The 20,297-nt window shown below is 47.0% G+C and overlaps 1 protein-coding gene across 1 annotated transcript in view; it reads right to left on the bottom strand.

Moving 5' to 3' along the window:
• The window catches only part of si:ch211-186j3.6 (neural-cadherin), a 234,689-nt gene extending 215,074 nt beyond the window's left edge, over positions 1-19,615 (bottom strand). The window contains exon 1 of the mRNA XM_030376396.1: positions 18,183-19,615. Within this exon, the coding sequence (XP_030232256.1) occupies positions 18,183-19,275 (1,093 nt within the window). The 5' untranslated portion in view covers positions 19,276-19,615. The remainder of the gene's footprint in view (positions 1-18,182) is intronic.
• Positions 19,616-20,297: the final 682 nt, after the last annotated feature.

Genomic DNA, 20,297 nt, shown 5'->3' with positions numbered 1-20,297 from the left:
GGGACAGGAGACAAGGGGACCGAAAAGCACAGGAGAAATGTTCAGGTGATTTTGGAACAAAAAGTAAAGGGGGGGAGAGGAGAGGAGGAATAAGAAATAGTGGGAGCTCCAAAGAGGGAAGTAGCAAAAGTGCTTAAAGGTCACAGTATCTCCGCCTGCCTGTTCACTCTTCATTTGTCTCTCTGATTGAGCTTGCCAATTAGCCGTGGTGCGCCTCATTCAGCAGCCGAGATGGAAAACAACCTAATCAAGACAGGAGAGAAAGGACGCGCCGAGGGTGAGAAGCAGGGTCGAGTGAGCGAGCCAAGAGGAGAGAGAGAGAGAGGAAAGATGGAGGTGAAGGTGAAAAGTCATGGAAGACGAAGTACAAGGTTGAACGACGGCGACAGCGTAGAAGAGGGGAAGGGAGAGGAAAGGATGGTGGAGGTGCAGAGGGAGGGAAACGAGTAATGGTGTTGGAAGGCATTGAGAGAGAGAGAGCGAGAGAGAGAATGACAGAGAGAGAGAGAGAGAGAGAGAGAGAGAGAGAGAGAGAGAGAGAGAGAGAGAGAATGACAGAGAGAGAGAGAGAGCGAGAGAGAGAATGACAGAGAGAGAGAGAGAGAGAGAGAGAGAGAGAGAGAGAGAGAGAGAGAGAGAGAGAGAGAGAGAGAGAGAGAGAGAGAGAGAGAGAGAGAGAGAGAGAGAGAGAGAGCGCCGAGAGAGAGCCGAGAGAGAGAGAGAGAGAGAGAGAGAGAGAGAGAGAGAGAGAGAGAGGGGGGGGGGGGGGGGGGGGGGTTGCGGGGGAACAATAGAGAGAATTGGAAGGAGAGACGAAGAGACAGACAGGGAGGGATTAAGAGGGAGACAAACAATACTGCAGACTACAGAAAGAAAAAGTGAGGGGAGAGATAGAGCATAAAATGGGGCAGGAGAGAGCTGGATAAAGAGGGAGGCTAAAGGAGGGTGGGAGCTAACAGGAGAAGAATGGCAAAAGCTTGAGGGAAGGACTGGGTGACACCAGAGATGAAACGAGGACAGCGGGGGAACGGAGAGAGACGGAGGAGAGAGGATAAACACGGAACACTAGAGGGAGAGATGGAGGGAGATAGAGAGAGAGAGGATGAGAGACGGAAAGACGGAGGAGAGGAGAAAAACACAGTGGAAGACTGATCACAGAGCACCAATGAGAGAGATGGAGTGAGAGAGAGAGAGAGAGATGGAGGATAGATGATAAACACAGCACAAGACTCATCATAGAACACCAGAGAGAGAGAACGAGAGAGAGAGAGAGAGAGAGAGAGAGAGAGAGAGAGAGAGAGAGAGAGGAGAGATAGAGAGAGAGAGAGAGAGAGAGAGAGAGAGAGAGAGAGAGAGAGAGAGAGAGAGAGAGAGAGAGAGAGAGAGAGGGGAGAGAGAGATAGAGAGGGGAGAGAGAGATAGAGAGGGGAGAGAGAGAGAGAGAGAGAGAGAGAGAGAGAGAGAGAGAGAGAGAGAGAGAGACAGAGAAAGAGAAAGAGAGAGGAGCTGGAAGATGAAGTAATGACGTCTGCAAATCGACAACAGGAGGAAACAAAGAGGAACAAGAGAAGGAAGAAAAGAGGGATCGATGCCTTGGTCGGACAGACTAGGATAGGATTGGAGAGAAATGGAAAAATATGAGCAAAACTGGAGGACTTTGCTTAGATCTCTGACGCAGAAGGGAGCGAGGCAGAGAGAAAGAAATGCAGAGAGAGAGAGAGAGAGAGAGAGAGAGAGAGAGAGAGAGAGAGAGAGAGAGAGAGAGAGAGAGAGAGAAACAAACGTAGGCAAGAAAGGAACTTAGTGAATAGAAGGATCTGGAAGATCTGAATGTTTCAACACACATACACACATACACACACACACACACACACACACACACACACACACACACACACACACACACACACACACACACACACACACACACACACACACACACACACACACACACACACAAACACAAACGCAAATGCACCCGTACGTGACAGAGAACATGAAAGAGAATTTAGCAAATATATTCGCAAATCTTTCAATGTTCAATTAAACATTTTACTTATTCCAAACATTCTGAAACTATTTTGAAAGGAATAACTCATTTTTCACATGTTTTCTAGCGGACAAATTCAAAGACTTATTCATTTTAAAACAAAAACAGATAACAGTCACTATTAATCACAGCAGTGGTGGATTCACGCAGCTACACAGTGAGGTTGGCAATAGCAAAGCAAAGAAGCTATAGTGCCCTGTAGACTTAAGTAGACTCAAACCGCCATCAGAACAATTATGCAACTTGCAAGTGGGAACAGGGATCAGTTACAAGAGCCAGTTTATATGTGCACTGTGCACATTAACTATGGATGTTAATGCATGGATAATGGTATAAACACGCTGGATATTGGACAAGTCCATTCCATTAGCTACGTATCAATTTCAATAACATTTAGCCCCTAATGACATCGTCGTCTAATCCATTCGGTCCACACATATATTCATATAGTCTTGAATGACATTCTGGGCATATCTGAAACATAAAGCCCACCCATTCTATACGAGGAACCGACTATACGTTAATGTATTTCTACACTATTGATTAACTCATCATATCATCTAAAGACGGGGGATGTTGTCTGCTAATCTGATCTTTTTCCTCTACACACGCGTAGGTTACAATCATCCGTTTCATAAACGCTTTGAGCAATCACTCATCGAGAAAAATCTTCCCTGCTGCCGCAACGATCTCTTGACTGATCAGAGCGAGCGAGCGAGAGAGAGAGATTCATGTAGTCTCCTTCGCTGCTCTTTGAACAATGGAAATCCCCCAGTCAGAGACCTTTAATCCCTGTGTTTCCACCACCCGCTCTCTAGTTCCACATCATTTAAAAACACGAGACCAGTGCAGAGCGCCTGGCGTTGTTAACAACAACGCGCTGAGGTGAGGCACGCGGCAAAGAGTCGAATACGAAAGCGCGCATTGCTATAGATCGGTGAGTCATTGACAAGCAACTATCTTTTGATCACTCAGAAATATTGACGGAGCTCCTCCAGCAGTATATCACTCGTAAGACATGGATACACACGGACACAGACACAGACGAGAATGTGAAAATACACACACATACACACACACGCACACACAGACTGAGAAAGGTCGCTGTCACACAAATATGAGAGGCCGTCTGACACTATCATACTCTCTCTCACAAACAATCATACTCTCTCTCACACACTATCATACTCTCTGACACACTATAATACTCTCTCTGAAACACTATCATACTCTCTCTCACACACCATGATTATCTCTCTCACACACCATCATACTCTCTCTCACACACTATCATACTCTCTGACACACTATAATACTCTCTCTGAAACACCATCATACTCTCTCTCGCACACTATCATAATCTCTCCCACACTATCACACTCTTTTTCTCTCCGTGTCTCTCTCTCACTATCCTGCCCTCTCTCACACCATCATACTCTCTCTTCTCTCTCTCTCACCCTACCATACTCTCTCTCTCACACGCTATCACACCCTATTCTCTCCCAATCACCACATCAGCACTTAAAACGATGCAACTCCAACAACGCAACCCAGAACCGTTACACTACAGCCCCCTGAGGAAGTCCCTCGTCCCAGAGGGGGCAAACAAAGACTGCAAACCGGCTGGGAGCCCGTCTCCACGGACGCTCCCCCGAGCTGCGGCGCCGGCTCCCTCTCTGGGGTGACAGCAGGGGGCTGCAGGGGGGGCTGTGCCAGCTCATTCTGGATCTAGAGAGAGCGTGTAGGTATAGGCCCACCTAGCGAGGCGTTCAATATCATTAGCCAGCATGCAAAGTGGTTAATCCGGTTTCCTACGCCTATCGCACCGTTCAGACCTCAGCACGCACTTTCCAAAATGTCTCTGCAGGGCACCAGTTAAAGCCTCATAGTCCTGTCTTTCCTTAGGGCTAAGTAAGAGCAGGCGAACCAGAGCGATCTCTGTAAGGAATAGTGCTAGCTTCGGGGCTTTGACCACCTCCCTTGACCAGCCTGAAGCCTGTGCTGCAAGTTCAAATTGTGCATGGAAATGCTTCCCAGTTCGATTTCACAGAGTATTCTGGAGTCTTCCTGTTGGAAGCAGCCTGGCTTGAGCCGCCATCTCTGGTAACGGTTGTCTCCTCCCACCGTGATGACGTTGTGGCGTCTCCGTGACGTGTTTCACCCGGTAAGGACCTCGCTTCAGCCGCTTACCTCCTCATGGACCCACTCACGTTGTATCTCTGCTCCATCACCATCATTTTAGTGATGATCCATGGCCGCTTAACTGATGATCCATCATCACTTAACACTGAACACAATGCGACTCCAACAATGCAACCTACAACCGTTACAATGTTATCTTCTCTTTTTTTTTTTGCTGTTAGACGTAAATTGAAATTCTGACTGATAGACCCGCCATCTGGACTCAATACGCCACTGCTCAAGCTCTAGCTGAAAGCTGAAATCAACGAGATTTGGGCTGAGCTGCAAAGAAACAGCGACCTGACAATATCTAGCCATCTCGACACATGCTCTCTTTCATACACGAGTATCATCGTGTATGAGAGAGAGCATAGTATTCTTACGAAAAAGTTGGTATGAAATACGGCCTAAACGGCCTCTCAAACACAAACCCAGGCAGGCATACAGTCACACACACACACACACACACACACACACACACACACACACACAGAAAAAGGCTTCTATCACTCATGCACAGACAAGCACACACTCATGCAAGCATATACACACAAACACACGCACACACTGGGAAAGGTGTCCATCATTCATGCACACACACACACACACATGCGCGTACATGCACACAAGCTGAGGAAGCATTGATGACAATGACTGAACGGTCTCATCCAACTGAGAACATGATTGAGGGTAGTCAGAGCAACGCTGGCAACCGCCTCTTGTGCGTGTATCTGTGTGTGCGTGCGTTTGTGTGTTTCTCCGTCACAACTCGTAACTTTCTATCGGTGATTAAGACATATCTCTTTCTGATTGTTCGCATCTTTGCTGCAGTAATTAAGAACGAGCTGGGTGAATTTTACACACCACTGGTGTTCCTGCTGGGCTGGCACATAACGCTTTGTTAGCAGAGACAGAGGGCTTGCGCCGTGTGTGTGTGTGTGTGTGTGTGTGTGTGTGTGTGTGTGTGTGTGTGTGTGTGTGTGTGTGTGTGTGTGTGTGTGTGTGTGTGTGTGTGTGTCTGCAGGCGCATACAACACCCCCGGCACGCACACAAACACCCACACACAAATGCATTCTCTCACACCCACAACCATCTCTACCCACTCACAATCCCATGCACGCACACCCGCACACATTCACACCCAGACGCACACAAGCACCGCCGCTGAACACATGAAAATGAATTGTTTATGAACTAAACTGGGACTCCATTTGTAGTTCACCTTCAGGCCATTCTGTGAGCGTGCTACTCTGCGCTCCCACTGATGGGCCAGGCAGGAGCATTGTGTGCGTTCTGTCTGAATCTCCGCCGCGTCTCATTCATCTGACTGCCGCGCTTTGAATGTGTAAACCGGCCCGTGTCACCCGTGATCATTTAGGTCATCAAGTAGCCTGTCGATTAGAGATAATGACCCGGGCTTGGAGACGATTCATTATTAAGCGTTTGATTTCTCCGTCTTCTCCGGCGCGCGATGTAGCTTGGTGAGTGTGCATGACAATGAGGGCGGTCCCTCCTTCCAAACATGCGGTGTAGCGGAGATCACTTTGGGTCTTGCGGTGTCCAGGTCTGTTTCTCGGCACCACCCCGGGGCTTTTGTTAATGTTGTGCCACCTCCGTGCTGCCACGCCCGGGGTGTGGCAGTGGCCTTATTGTGTTACTTATGTGGTATTGTGTCTGCGCCCACACCCTTTGATGACAGTGGCACCGCGGGAGGCTGGGCTCCTTTCCCCTGGCTTGTGTTTGACGGAGGGAAAAAGGCCTGTGGTTCTTTGCTTGTCTCCATTTCCCTTTCGGTTGACTTCATGTTATCCTTCTCCTTCTCCTTATGTGTGTGTGTGTGTGTGTGTCTGTGTGTCTGTGTGGCTGTGTATCTGTGTGTCTGTGTCTGTGTCTGTGTCTGTGTGTGTGTGTGTGTGTGTGTGTGTGTGTGTGTGTGTGTGTGTGTGTGTGTGTGTGCGTGCCTGCGTTCATGTATGTATGTGGGTGTTGTGCGCGTGCGTGCCTGCCAGAATGAGGAAGAAAGACAGAGGGTGGCAAGAATGGCTCCCTGCCAACCGTTAATTCTCTACTTGTCTCGGTTTAATCTGATAAACTGGCTTCCTGCGGTCCAGACAAGAAATCAATCACTGTAAAACACACACAATCACTGATGCCATTTGGGTGACCTGTGTGTGCGAGTGTATCTGTCTGTCTGTCTGTCCGTCTGAGTGTTCCATCTTTATCTTCAGATATTTTGGTCATCACAAGACATCCTTCCCGCTAATTTCTCCATATGTTTCTATATGACTACAATACTGGAAGGTATGTAGAGGGAAAGAGAGAAAAACATGTGGTGCGGAGAATAGGGGAAGAGAAGGGAAGGGAGAGAGGGGGTGGCTTTGGGGGAGAGGGCGAGCGAGGAAGTGAGTGAGAGAGAGAGAGAGAGAGAGAGAGAGAGAGAGAGAGAGAGAGAGAGAGAGAGAGAGAGAGAGAGAGAGAGAGAGAGAGAGAGGAAGTAAGAGGCAGGCTGGGGGGGGGGGGGGGGGGGGGGGGAGAAGGAGAGAGAGGAAGAGAGAAAGAGGGAGGATTGGGGAGAGCTTGATAGAGAGGGAGGGAGAGAAAGCGGAGCCGGGGGGTGAGAGAGGGAGGGGGTGAGAGAGAGGGACGGAGAGCGAGGGAGGCAGGGAGCAGCCATCTGCCCAGACGCTGTGTATTGATCTGTTTGACAGTCTCCTCATGTCCTTAACACACCGTGGGATTGAACAATTGCTCACATTGATAGCGCTCAGCCTCCATCCTCCCAGACCAGCCTCCAGTCCAACAGACAGACGGAGGAGGAGGAGGAAGAGGAGGGGGAGGAAGAGGGGGAAGAGACAGAGGAGGAGGAGGAAGAGGGGGAAGAGACAGAGGAGGAGGCAGCGGAGGAGGGGGAAGAGAAGAGGGAGGGGGAGGAGGAGGGGAGAGGATTGAAGATCGGCTAAAGCAAACAAAGTAGGCGACAGCGCGCACAAGCAAAGGAAGAAAAAATAACAACCTTCCCTGACACATAGTGTTGTCTGGAAGAAGAGGAAATCTGAGAGTTGGAGGGGAGGAATGAGGCGAGAGGAGGAGTGGAGGAAAGCACAGAGGAAATAAGGAAACGGGCAGAATGTTGGAGAGCGGAGTGCGAGGAGAGGGAGGAAAAGAAGCCGGAGATGGAAGGGAAATTAATAGAGAGAGAGACAGAGAGACAGAGACAGAGACAGACAGACAGACAGACAGACAGACAGACAGACAGACAGACAGACAGACAGACAGACAGACAGACAGACAGACAGACAGACAGAGATGGCGGAGGGTGATGGCATTGCTTAGGGGATAATAACACTGAGGCAGAGTGAGTGAACGAGAGATGAGAGAGAAAATGTAAAGAAGCAGCCTTCTTTTCAAGACGCGAGTACCAACCCAAAAGTTGCGCTTCCAGGGGGAAAAAGAAGGAAGAATTGACGGCTTGCATACTCATGTGCATTCAGACATGTAAACCCTTCCCCCCCCCACACACACACACACACACACACACAGAAACACAGACACACAAACTAATCGGCACACACACGTACACAAGGGCGGACAGGCGATGGAGTGGAGGGGAGAGTCTTGGAAAGAGATGAAGTGAAGGAGGAAGACCACAAGTGACAGAGAGAGGGAGAGAGAGAGATTAAGAGAGGACCCAAAGAGAAACAGACAGCGATAGAGCGCCAAAGAGCGAGAGACTGAGATTAAGAGAGCGAGAGCAAGAGAGAAAGTGGGAGGAAAGGGATGTTGGAAGGCGAGGGCTTCCATTGTTCTCTGCACATTAAGATGATCGTCAAATGTGCACATACACATGTCCAAATCCATACATGCGAGTGTGTCCTTGTCAACACCACCACCGCTAACACAAACAAGCACAAACAACCTGGAGGCATGCTGCGGCTGCCTCTGTAGGCGGTAATTGATCCCACAGCAGCACACATATGTGCGCACACACGCACACACACACACACACACACACACAAGCGTGTGCACGCATGTGAATCTGCAGGACACCAGAGACAGAGCCAGTGCCATGAGAGGCTTAGTAGACAAGGTACATGCGTACTAACTCTCTGGCCAATCACATATAAGCACAGTAGGCCTACTTGTTATTAATAAAAATAATAATAATAATGGATTTAATATATATATAGCGCTTTTCTAGACACTCAAAGACATTTACATTGAAGGGGGGACCTCACTTACCAACCACCTGGGTTAATGCACTACCTTAGATACTTTACTGTTCTGTTGTTATCAAGGGAGTGAGAGACGAAACATGATGTGTACAAGGCTTATTTCACATACATGGATTAGCAAGGCAAGTCCTGACAGGAAGGCAATTATGCATTACGTTTGATAAGCCACGCGGTGAATATGTAGATAGCCAGTCCAAACGAAATGAAAAAATATTCCTTGAAGCTCTGTGCTTGGGGAATTGCAAAAAACGGAAAAGCACCCAAAAAATATTAAGTAGGCCACTTTGGTAGGCTACAGTTGTGTCCAGATGGGGAGGGGAGGGGAGAGTGGGAGAGGGGAGGGGAGGGGAGGGGAGAGAGAGAGAGAGAGAGAGAGAGAGAGAGAGAGAGAGAGAGAGAGAGAGAGAGAGAGAGAGAGAGAGATGTATGCTACATCAGGGTGAGCAGTGGATTAACTCTATTGAAGAGACAAAAAAAGAAGGTAGCCACTGAAGACATTAAGGTAACACTTCGGCTTTGTTATTCAGACACAGTGACTTCCAAGTGAGAACGGGAATGCACACAAACATTACTCAATAGGTGAGCTTAACCAAAACTATAGCTGATCGACTTAAATCGGCAAAACACATCAAATGCAGAATATGAGAAATAGGGACAAGGCTAGGGCTGTTTTTGATTTGTGACAGAATTACGCCAGGACAAGAAAAGAGGTAGTGAAAGAAATTTAGGAGAAATACACCCAGTACCGGAACAAGTTAGCCGTCTACCTTAATACGGCAGCGCTTTGAGTCAAGGAGATGTTATAATTCTTGAAAGCATTCCCTTTGATGGCATGCTCTTCATCTGAGGACAGAATATTCAGCATTTTTTCGGTGCTTACAGAGGATGTTTGCTCGGGATGAGAAAGCATGCTACCTTTTGTAAATAGCAGCTTGACAAATTGGGGAAAAGGTTGCTTGAAAGGAAGCACTTAAAAAAATCAAGCCTTTAAAAGTCAGGCCGCTGTCCAGTCGCAGCAGAAGCACTTCAGTGTTGTAAATGTTAGAGTACAGTTACAGTATATATATTAATACAATTTGATATAAATTATACATGTCTACATATCTAAATATTTGTATACATACTGTAGGTAATATATGAAAGCTAGGTTAGTGGCTATGATATTCTTTACGAGGCTGCTTTGGATGCTAAATAAAGTTGATATAGTATGTGTGATATAATACAGTGATACAGAAATAGGGAGGTAATCACCGTAGTCGTTCTGCTGCTATTTTGTGCTAAACAAGTCCTTCCTTTGGTCGCAACAGCGGCAGGGCAATCCATCACAGAGCCAAAGAGGTTTGATCAATGCCTTTAAACATACTCAGCACCATCACACATCACTTGCCTTTTACCCTCCTCCCATAATGAGATATTTAGCTCTCTGTGCGAGAAGTGACACAAGCCATTATGGATTATTATGGAGATGCCAGGAATGGTCTTTAGTTGTCCCAGATGAAGTGAGCGATGGAAAGAAAGCCGTTGGCGTTAAAGGATGTTTGAACTTGAACAGTTTGATCCTTAACTTCGCCAGATTTAGGCCAACAAACTCTGGGTATTGCTGGTACTGATGAGTGTTAAGATCTAATGACCAGGATTTAGTTTAGGAGATATAGAACCCCGTGTAGGTCCCACACAGACGACGTGTGCACTGAGACAAACCAAAGAATCCGGGCCCAGTGGCTCGGACTCCGAGCGGGTCCTTTAAACAAGGGATTCTTTTCCCTCCCTACAGAGTGTGTACTACTGGTTTAGTGTTTCACTCGCAGGTCATTACACATTTAAAGATGTGTTGGGGCACAGCTGGGGCTGCAGTCTTTTTGAACAACATGTTCGGCTCTCAGGCACCCGCAGTTCCGGCACCACTGGGACACTGGGACCGCCAGCGTACGACCCGGGTTTCCGCTCTCCTTCAAAAGGCTCTGCAGCGACAACAGTAGCTCCGTGGCTGCGGGATCAGATGGCACATTTAGACTAGATTCTACACAGTCTACCTGCTAGTGAACCCCCCAAGACTGCTCCTGTCTGTGGCAGAGAAACCGGCACAAATGTTGGCTAATGCTAGTCAACTTCAAAGGCAAGAACCGTGTGACACACAGATCTATCCACACAGAGGAAGGCTACGCCGTCTCTGGCATAACAGGGCCCTGAGGTAGAAGGGGGGTCCACTAGCAACATTCGTCTTCTGCAAAGCCCCCCTCCCCAGTACCCCCAGAGAACCGGCTCGCTCACCTTTAGCCAATTATTGGGTCCCTACAAACCTGTGGGCTGATAGAGTGTTTGATAGAGAAGCCCCCTCCCCTAGAAGTGTCTATCCATCAACTGTCCGATTGAGTCTGGGTCCTACTCAGTTTAGAGTGTCAATTGTGACTGGGGCTACAGACCAGGGCCAGACAGACAAATTGACATATATCACAGAGGCACCTCTGGGATTCAGTGAAGTATGAAATGAATACGAAATTTGCACTCTAAACAAAAAAAAGCGACATCAGTGAGGATACTATTGGAATTACCTGCCAGCCGTTTGCATGTGAATTCTCCAGCAACAGCGAGATTAGTCCGCTCACCGGACCCTCTAGTGACTGAGACTCTGCGATAAAGCAATGTATTCACACTAGAGGCAACAAGGAACAGTCCGCGCTTTCGTAAGTTCGCCCCCTGCCTGTTTCTGCTTTGTTTGGTATTGTTGTTGTTGCTGCATTTATTTCTCACTGTGTATTCCTAGTACTATTTTGTATTTTCCCCTTGGTCCCCGCTGAGAAAAACTAGACTAGACTAACCCTAGAAAAATAAACAATGCCTTTTATCTCCTTTGGTCATTTACTGTGCAACCAAACAGTGAAATTTGTGTATATGAAATATTAACAGCACAGTGGGCTGCATACAATGTCTGCCTGGCAGCTAACAGCTTCAGAACAGGTGGCTTGATGCACAGAATCAAGTGTTTCATATTTTGTTGAGTATTCTTCAAACATGACCATCGGTTACTTTTGCATCGAGTCTAGTGTTAGGGTAGGGTGAAGGATTTATTTTGAATCATGTTGTGCAACTTTCCAATACATAACAAGGTTAAGCTAGCTTTTCCTCATGACCAATTTTAAACTAAATTGAATTACGCTGATTCTGTTGGAAAGTAGTCCTTTACAATTAGCAATTAATGTAACAATTGTTTATTGGATGATGATTTATTCGTCTGGCCTTTTCAATCAACACTCATTTGATGTCTTTCCCATTGCAATTGTATTCAACAGGCAACCAAGGAATTTGAATCAGTTAGAAAATTACAAAACATTTTTTTTGACCTCTCCACATGAACGATTTCTCTGGCATTTCCAGGCCGCAGCTTATAAAGGCTATTCAGATGGGTCCAGAACGGGCTTGAGATGTAGAATGTGAGTATGACAGGCTCCACAGTATTGCTTCCTTATCTGTTCAAAAGGTAGGAGAAAGAAACTCAACCAGTCGAGCCACCTCCGGCTGATGACTGCTCCGCTTAATCGAAGAGCAGCCTCATTTTCCAGGAAGTACAAATAAAAACTGGAGATAACGCCAAACCTAAATCTGAGGTCTGAGTTGGTGGGAGCGCAATCTGGCATCGTCTGGACTGTCGCATCCAGAACAGTGATGCCCTATTGGGAACTTGAATTCTGAGCACCAGCATGCTCACGGCTGCTTTACAAATCCATTATCAATTGTGTGCTGAAAATGTGAATGATTATTGATCGGAACTTGACATCGAGACAGAGTTAAGAGTGTGCGACATATTTTACAGATACCTGACAAGAGATCATCATGGTGATGTCTGCTCCAAGACAGATGACGACTTATAGTCTACAGCACACCGCCTATATATTCTTTTTTTGGGGGGGTTGTGCGCAACAAAGGGAGACTGTGTAAAAAGTGAGCTCAAGGAGAAAATCTTCGGGGACATACTGCATTTGATAATGGAAGTAAATTCACATGTATGCACTACAATACTGATGCAAAATGCACAGCAAACACCACCACAGTCCTTTCGATAAACAGCAATAACAGCAGCAACACCTAAGAACACCACCTATCCACATGCAGCGCACCTCGTAATTTAAAAGGTGCTCTGCCCCCAGGCTTTGGGCGGATGAGCAGCAAAACATCTATAACCTCTCAGTTAGTGATCCCCCCGCTATAACACCCCTACTGAATTTAAACTTGAGACTGAGACGTGAGCGATGACAGAATCACCGCGCACCACCAGAGCTTCACGTCTAGCAACGCCCAGGGCTACCGCTCGTCCCATCAACTTGGGAACTGTAGTCTGCAATATCGGCAGTGTCACTGATTGTTGCCAGCGAGGCGGGTGAGTGATGTGCGAGAGAAGGGCATAAAACGCACCCTCTCCCTTAATGAGAATTGGATTTTTTGATGTTTAAAGTTAATAAGGTTGCATCGTGAAAGAGAGAGGCCTTCTGGAGCTGGAACTGGCGTACTTAGCTCTTTCCCGCCACACCCACCTCGTGGCTTTGAGGAGATGAAGAGGGGGGTCGGACTGTAAAACAAGTCAAGACACCCATTAGGAGAGCTATGCGTGCGACACGTTTAACCACTTAAATTGAGATGTATTGACGGTTGCATTTATATCGGTCGTTATTTCTGTGTGGTGCAGAATACTTTGTAAGCTAGTTAGTAAGTCTCTAACCATATATTTAAACTTGCAATGTAAACTGTATTAAAGGGAATTGACTCTAAAATTGTTCCAACCGATGTGTCCAAGCCACAATCTGGATGACATCTGCATTTGCAAATGTATATCCATGCTAATTGCTTACATTGTGATTTGGATGTCAGCCTTTCCCAGATGCACTGAAGATAATTCTGCAATAGAGAAAAATAATTTAGCTGTTGAAGAATTGTCTCTGTAACATTTTTAACAACGGTAGTGTATTAATTATTTTTTTCATAATTTCACCTACAAAATAAACACTTCTGATGTGACATGGGCTATCTTATGATGGGGATATATGTAAGGGATAATGTATAGAACCCCGGTCATTATAGGGAAAAATAAGCCCCGACAGGGCGAACAGGACACCGACATGAGGCGGCTACTTGCCATAACGAAAAAAACTACGCACAGTGTTTCTTTCTACAATTACAATTCGTAGTGTTGATTAGCAGAGAAATGGTCCGCCAAAGACGTTGACGTCGCTTAGCAACTGAATACGCTGGGGTTGATAAGTTACCGGACTGATACCAAAGACGTGAATCAGAGGCAAAAGATCCACTTTCCTTTACAGCGGTAATTAGATTCTTGGCAACGGTCAATTATCGAAAAATAATACACGGCCGGAAACCAGGACGGCCCATGCAAATGAACGGAGCGTTCATTTCACGTTGCTAAGCGTATAATGACCGCAGTCAAAGAAAGCAGATTTTTTTGCCGTCTTTCGTATCACTCCGCAAATAGTCTGGTAACTTATCAACCCCAGCGTACTCGGTTGCTAAGCGACGTCAAAGTCTTTGGCGGACTATTTCTCTGCTTATCAACACTACGAATGCTGGTGACAAATAAATTGTGAAAGGACACATCGTGTGAGGATACTTTTTCGTATTGGCAAGTAGCCGTGTAATTTGCGGGATAATGTATAGAACGTCGCCGGGGCAGACAAATGAATGGGACAGACCAAAAATAATTTATCCCTACAGAAGATAGATGAGAGATTGTATAAAAGTCTATTTCCACCAGAAGACTTATGGTGATATCAATCAGAGTTGAAAATGAAATTAATATTTTTGACCCAAAAAATAAGAATGTGTGTGTGTGTGTGTGTGTGTGTGTGTGTGTGTGTGTGTGTGTGTGTGTGTGTGTGTGTGTGTGTGTGTGTGTGTGTGTGTGTGTGTCCAACTATTTTTATAACTTCACAGAATTTATTTCAGTGAAACAGCGAACCTCTCATCTTATTTCCTACTCTGAAAATGATGTCCGTTAGGAAAAGAATAATCATTAAAAATTCACAACGTCTACTTCTTGGCTAGGATTCGGAGGCTGGGTGCTTGTGACGTAATCCATTACCTCCGACTAGATACAGTCACATCGTCTCAGCCTCTGTAAGACAGGTGCAACAGTGCAGTGAGGTGTAGGTTCTATGCATGTCTATGCAATTAATGGGAGATCAGGCGATCTCAAGAGTCACTCAGGGGTACACAGCACCGGCAGAGTCATCTGCATCAGCAGGGAATTATACCAAAAAAACCAGCAATTACACAACACATGTCCAGGAAAGGTCAAGATCTGGATTTTGGGATTAAAACAAATACACGGTTGGTGATGAATGATAGTGTTGTTGAGATTCCCATTGTGAGCTTACTGATGGCGCATGTTTGGGAAGAGCCAAAAATACATATTATTTAGAGGGTATTACCAAAGTGTAGCTATGTGCATGCTGAGTGCGTTTCACACAAATTCTGCCTAGGTCCACAAGGCAAATCATGCATGTGTAAGAAGGGCATCTGCGTGTCTGTGTGTGTGTGTGTGTGTGTGTGTGTGTGTGTGTGTGTGTGTGTGTGTGTGTGTGTGTGTGTGTGTGTGTGTGTGTGTGTGTGTGTGTGTGTTTGTGTCTGTGTGTGGGTCTGTGTGTGTTTTTGTGTTGCACTAAATAGCAATGTGCTATTTAGGCTCTTAAAAGAACAAATGATCTGCAGACTCCACTTAATCTTGATAAACTAAAGAGAAATTACTTCAAGCAGCTAAAGTACCCCCTATCCCCCACCCACCCCCACCCCTGCCAGCTGTCTGAATGGGAAGCCAAGGGTGGCCCTGCTCCACACAGACAAACTCTGGAGCCTGAAATGGGCCCAAATTGTTTTTAATTGATGTATGGATGTGAAAGTGTGTGTGTGTGTGTGTGTGTGTGTGTGTGTGTGTGTGTGTGTGTGTGTGTGTGTGTGTGTGTGTGTGTGTGTGTGTGTGTGTGTGTGTGTGTGTGTGTGTGAGTCACATTCAATTAAACCAAAAAGGTACATTCCCAGTACAATAGCACATGGCGGTAATCGTACATTACAACCTATTGGTCTATATCTGCGTGTGCGTGTGTATGTGTGTGCATGAGTGCCCACACTGACACTGTGCTAATTCTTGATTAAAACCAGCTGCTACTCATTAACCAGAATCATGTGCAGCATGAAATCACACACATACCCTAACACACACACACACACACACACACACACACACACACACACACACACACACACACACACACACACACACACACACACACACACACACACACACACACACACACACACACACAGGGTCTCTCATGTGCTGTCTCATGCTCACTCAGTTCCACAACAAACACTGAAACAGAAACACTCATGTTTGCACTGCGACGGCTCGTTCACCCTCAAACATGTGAAGGTGCCTGTGATGCGGTCAGTGTGTGTGGGCGGCCCATAGCAGGCCGACCGGCAAATTATATTGATCACAGCGTGGGAGGGGAGGAGGGGCTTTCCCTAAGTACTCCTGTGATCACAAATCTATTCCCAAGGGCTCGATCCCTCCACAAACACTCCGCCCATGTCTGCTAAATGTACCCAGACACTGACATCCTGTTTGAACAGGAAGCCCATTATAGGGCTGCATCTGCGCTTATGTTTTTATGTGGTTAATGCCATCCATACATAATAATTCATGGCATTTACACAGCACTTCTCAAGGCACTGGAAGCGCTTTACGTCCCCAGACGATACTTAATGTGCTTGTTAATTACGAGGCGTCCCGTTTGCCTTGCCGTGCAGCAATACCGCCTGCTCGTCTATGCGTCTACGCTTCTCGTCTACATTATTAAATGATGAGACATGTAACAAAATAAGGGCCTTTACAGGTTGATCGATTAATAAAAACATAATTGAGAGAGGAATGAAGCGTGCCCCGAGGGAAATTTGTTGGTGTGTGATATCCACTCATGTGTCAAACTAAGCTGGAAAACAGACCAACTTGAATGCATATGGGTGTACAGTATGAGCTGGGAGTACAAGAAAACAACCCAATTCTATATTAACATCAATGTAATACTAGCGAGAAAATCACAATGTCTATGGGCCATATGGAGGAATTTATTAAAAATGTATCAGTTAGTTCTGACGATCAATATCAATCTTAGAATTTGGTTATGAAATTGATTGCGTTGTCATTCCTCAACAGCATATCACATGACAAGTGGAAAAGTTTTGAAACAACAGATGGCTATAGAACTGCATTCTCCCGAACCCATTACACTTCTTAGAGGGGCTCAATCTCTCTCCCTTCCTTCCTGCTTAACTTTTTGCCTCTAAAGCACTGGATAGTGCAAGTTAGAAATTGAAGGATTGGGAAGATGAGAGATTATGGGGGGTGGGGCGGGGGGATGTCACGAAAGGGGAAAAAAGAAATCACACAAGATGAAGAAAGGGGGTGCTAGAGAGAGAAAGCTCTAGGATTACGGGGATAATACGAGCAGATGGAGAGAGGTCGCGGTAGTGGTAGGCCTACTCGCCTCTCACACCGGATTAAAAGCCTTCTAGCGAGAACTCCTCAGACGACGCGAACTGATGCCACGTTCAAGCGACCGATGGCCCCTGCTGAGCTCCTAACCGAAATTAAACACCCCTTCTGCCGGTTACAACACGGCGAGAGGAGCCTAATCCTCCACATATGCTGCTGCTTCATCTCCCTCAAAAACTATTGTAAAACATGGCCCACAGCTGCATATCTACAGATGACAATGTCTGCATTTGATCTGTAGTTGGGAGATATAGGCCGAGGTGTTTAAACCATATGATGAAACCAAGTCGAGGCAATTGCACTTCTTCCCGTGAAACGATCATATTAATCACGTGAATCCACTGCGCCTTATCCCCTGGATTCTTAATTGGGTCGCACATAACCAAAGTTAAGATAATCTGCTCAAAACGAGTGCGCTTTTGGGACATATACGGACTGTATGTTTGTGTTAGGGCGGCGGGCCTATCTGTTACTGAAAATCACCAGGACAGCCACACACAGTGTTATAATGCGCACACATGTCCAACTATCTGCATAAGACAGTGCCTTTTTTTGATCTCACTGAACGTGTTAATAGATTTATACCAGTGTAACACAATATTTTTTGCACAAATGAATAGACAAACATTGGTCGTGATCACACCTCCAGTGCCTTCAGTAGGCCTACTTCACCCACTCTCTCAGACACAACAGTCACTAGCACGCGAACACACACACACACACACACACACACACACACACACACACACACACACACACACACACACACACACACACACACACACACACACACACACACACAGGCCGCCGCCAGCAGCAGCAGAAACTGTGAAAACGATCATACACACGGTTAATGCACACGAATGCCATCCATCATGTTCGCTCCATTTACATCATGGGGTGAATGGCACAGGGCCACTCAAACGCTAACGCGACCGACCACCACCTGACCTATTCACAGCAACCATTGCATCCAACGGTTGGATGAAGAAAAAAAAAAGGGTGCACACATCCCTTCCATATGGCAAGGGAAAGGCTCCGAAAAAAGATGCAATGACAAGCGGAACTCAATGAAGTCCCGGTGCACATCGAAAGTGAGCAGGACAAGTTGCAGCCACGAACGCGCGAAACTTTCCGATGGAGATCGTGTTTACGCACCTCTTTTATCCTGAACTTTCACCGTGATCTCCACAAGAGGGTTGGTCTCCCGGTCCAGCTTCCGCGATATCACGATATCTCCGGTATCCCGGCTCACACTTACCAGTGAGCTCTCGGTGTCCGAGTCCACCAGCTCAAAGGTGGGGGACTGGAACCGCACCGGGTTAAGGTTCATCACCACCGACCCGATCCCCGCGTCCTCTGACACGTTAATCAACACCGGATCGTCCGATTCCAACACTGACCGGGACGCTCTCCGAGGGGCCCCCTGGCCGGGTGAGTGTGTTGTAGTCGGGGGACAGTGAGAGGGGGGACACGCGGGCCATCGCCGGGGGGTCATCTCTATGGTTATGCCTCGACTCGTGCGGGGAGGCCATCCGTGGTCACGGGCAAACACTTTGAACTTCACCGGACTCGTCAGCCCCAGGATCGAGTCAACCAGAAGGACGTCTCCGGTTTTGGGCACCACGTAAAAACTCCCGTTTTTCGGAACCGCGAAGTACTTGATGTCCGCGTTGGAGCCGCTGTCGCGGTCCCACGCGGTCACGGTGTGCACCACGGTGCGCAGAGCCGTGGCGTCGTCCACACTCAGCCGCACGTCCGCGCCGACGAACGTTGGCTCGTGGTCGTTGGTGTCCAAAACTTCCACTTGGAGCGCAGCCACCCGGGCAAACCGCACCGAGGAGTCCCCCTCCTGCAGCCCCGCGCCGTGCCCCCCGCAGCCGAGGAGCCCCAGAACCAGCGAGTACTCGGCGCGTTCCTCCCGGTCCAACGCGACCCACGTCTTCAGCAAGAGATGACCTCGTTTGTGGTGGGCCACGACGCGGAATCTCTCGCTGCCGTCGCCGAGGAGTTTGAAGCGCGGCGCCTCCACGGCAGCAAGCGCTCCAGAGCCAGAGCTAGAGCCAGAGCCGCACCATCCCTGGGAGCCGAACCGGTGCAGCGGGACGCTCAGCCCGTTGACCCGGGATCCCGGGGCAGAGTTCTCAAACACATGCCCCTGGAAGAAAGGCACCCGCTCGGTGTCTTTTCCGAAAGCAGAGGACACCAAAAGGAGGAAAAAGACAGTCCAGATCATGCCTGGTGCGTTCATTCGGCTGCACAATCAAGCGCTCCACCTCACTAGGGTATACTGGAATAGTGTTGTTTTTTTTTAGTGAATATCCATCGGCACACTTTGTATCCACCTTCGCTCCAAACTGTTCTACAAGATAAACGCAGCTCCGCGGATTTTTAAAGGAAGCATCTTTTTTCTTTCGATGGACGCGGCAGAACTTTGGCTCCGTGTTCTCTTGCTCTTCTCGTCTCGTCTCCTCTCCTCCGCCGTCTCGAGCAACGCACTGCCCGGTGATGCGCGTGCCCTGACGCGCGAAAAAAAACCTCCTTATTGCTCGAGTGCGCGCGACTCTGCTCAGTGCCGTTCTCTATCCGCCACGCAAGGAGAAGGACGGAAAGAAAAGGAATCGTTTACGCGCGCAGGATTTACGCACTGGACATGTACACGCGCCCGTGTTACTTCTTCATAAGATAAGTGAGTTGATTGCATGAGGCACATCATGCAAATGTACTGATTGTTATTTTTATTTGGGGTCAAACCCAAATTGACTCAAAATGTGTTTCGATAAAATGTATATTTTTTATATTTGGATTTTATTTTTTATTTTGATATCAAATAAATAATCAATAAAATGTAAAATGTGTAAACATTGAAATGTTTGCCTACAGGCAAAATATTCTTTGTAAGACCATCATTACAGCAAGTTTTATTTGATAATTTGGGAGGTATAATGAAATAAAATCCATCACACTAAATCTGTATTGAACAACTTTTGTGTATCGAGTGATTGAGTAATCAGAGACAATTTTCAGAGGTACTCATTGAAGCAATGTTTTGGAAATTAAAGCATCCTGTAAGCTTGAACGGCTTTCCACAGCATCCATCATCTTAATACATTGTAAAATAAAGCCCTATAACAGATATTCAGATTAATGAGATTGTCTTAGCCATTTCCAGACCGATATACTCTATCAGAGATCTAGACATTTAAAGCCCCATTCTTCCCACTGACATCCAATTAAACCCTCAGAAAGTTGCCAGCAGTCATCAGCCACCGT

Source organism: Gadus morhua, chromosome 14 (genome assembly GCF_902167405.1).
Source record: "Gadus morhua chromosome 14, gadMor3.0, whole genome shotgun sequence".
NCBI classification, from domain to species: Eukaryota; Metazoa; Chordata; class Actinopteri; order Gadiformes; family Gadidae; genus Gadus; species Gadus morhua.
Note: the sequence above shows the minus strand (reverse complement) of the source record. Positions and strands in the feature narration are given on the sequence as shown.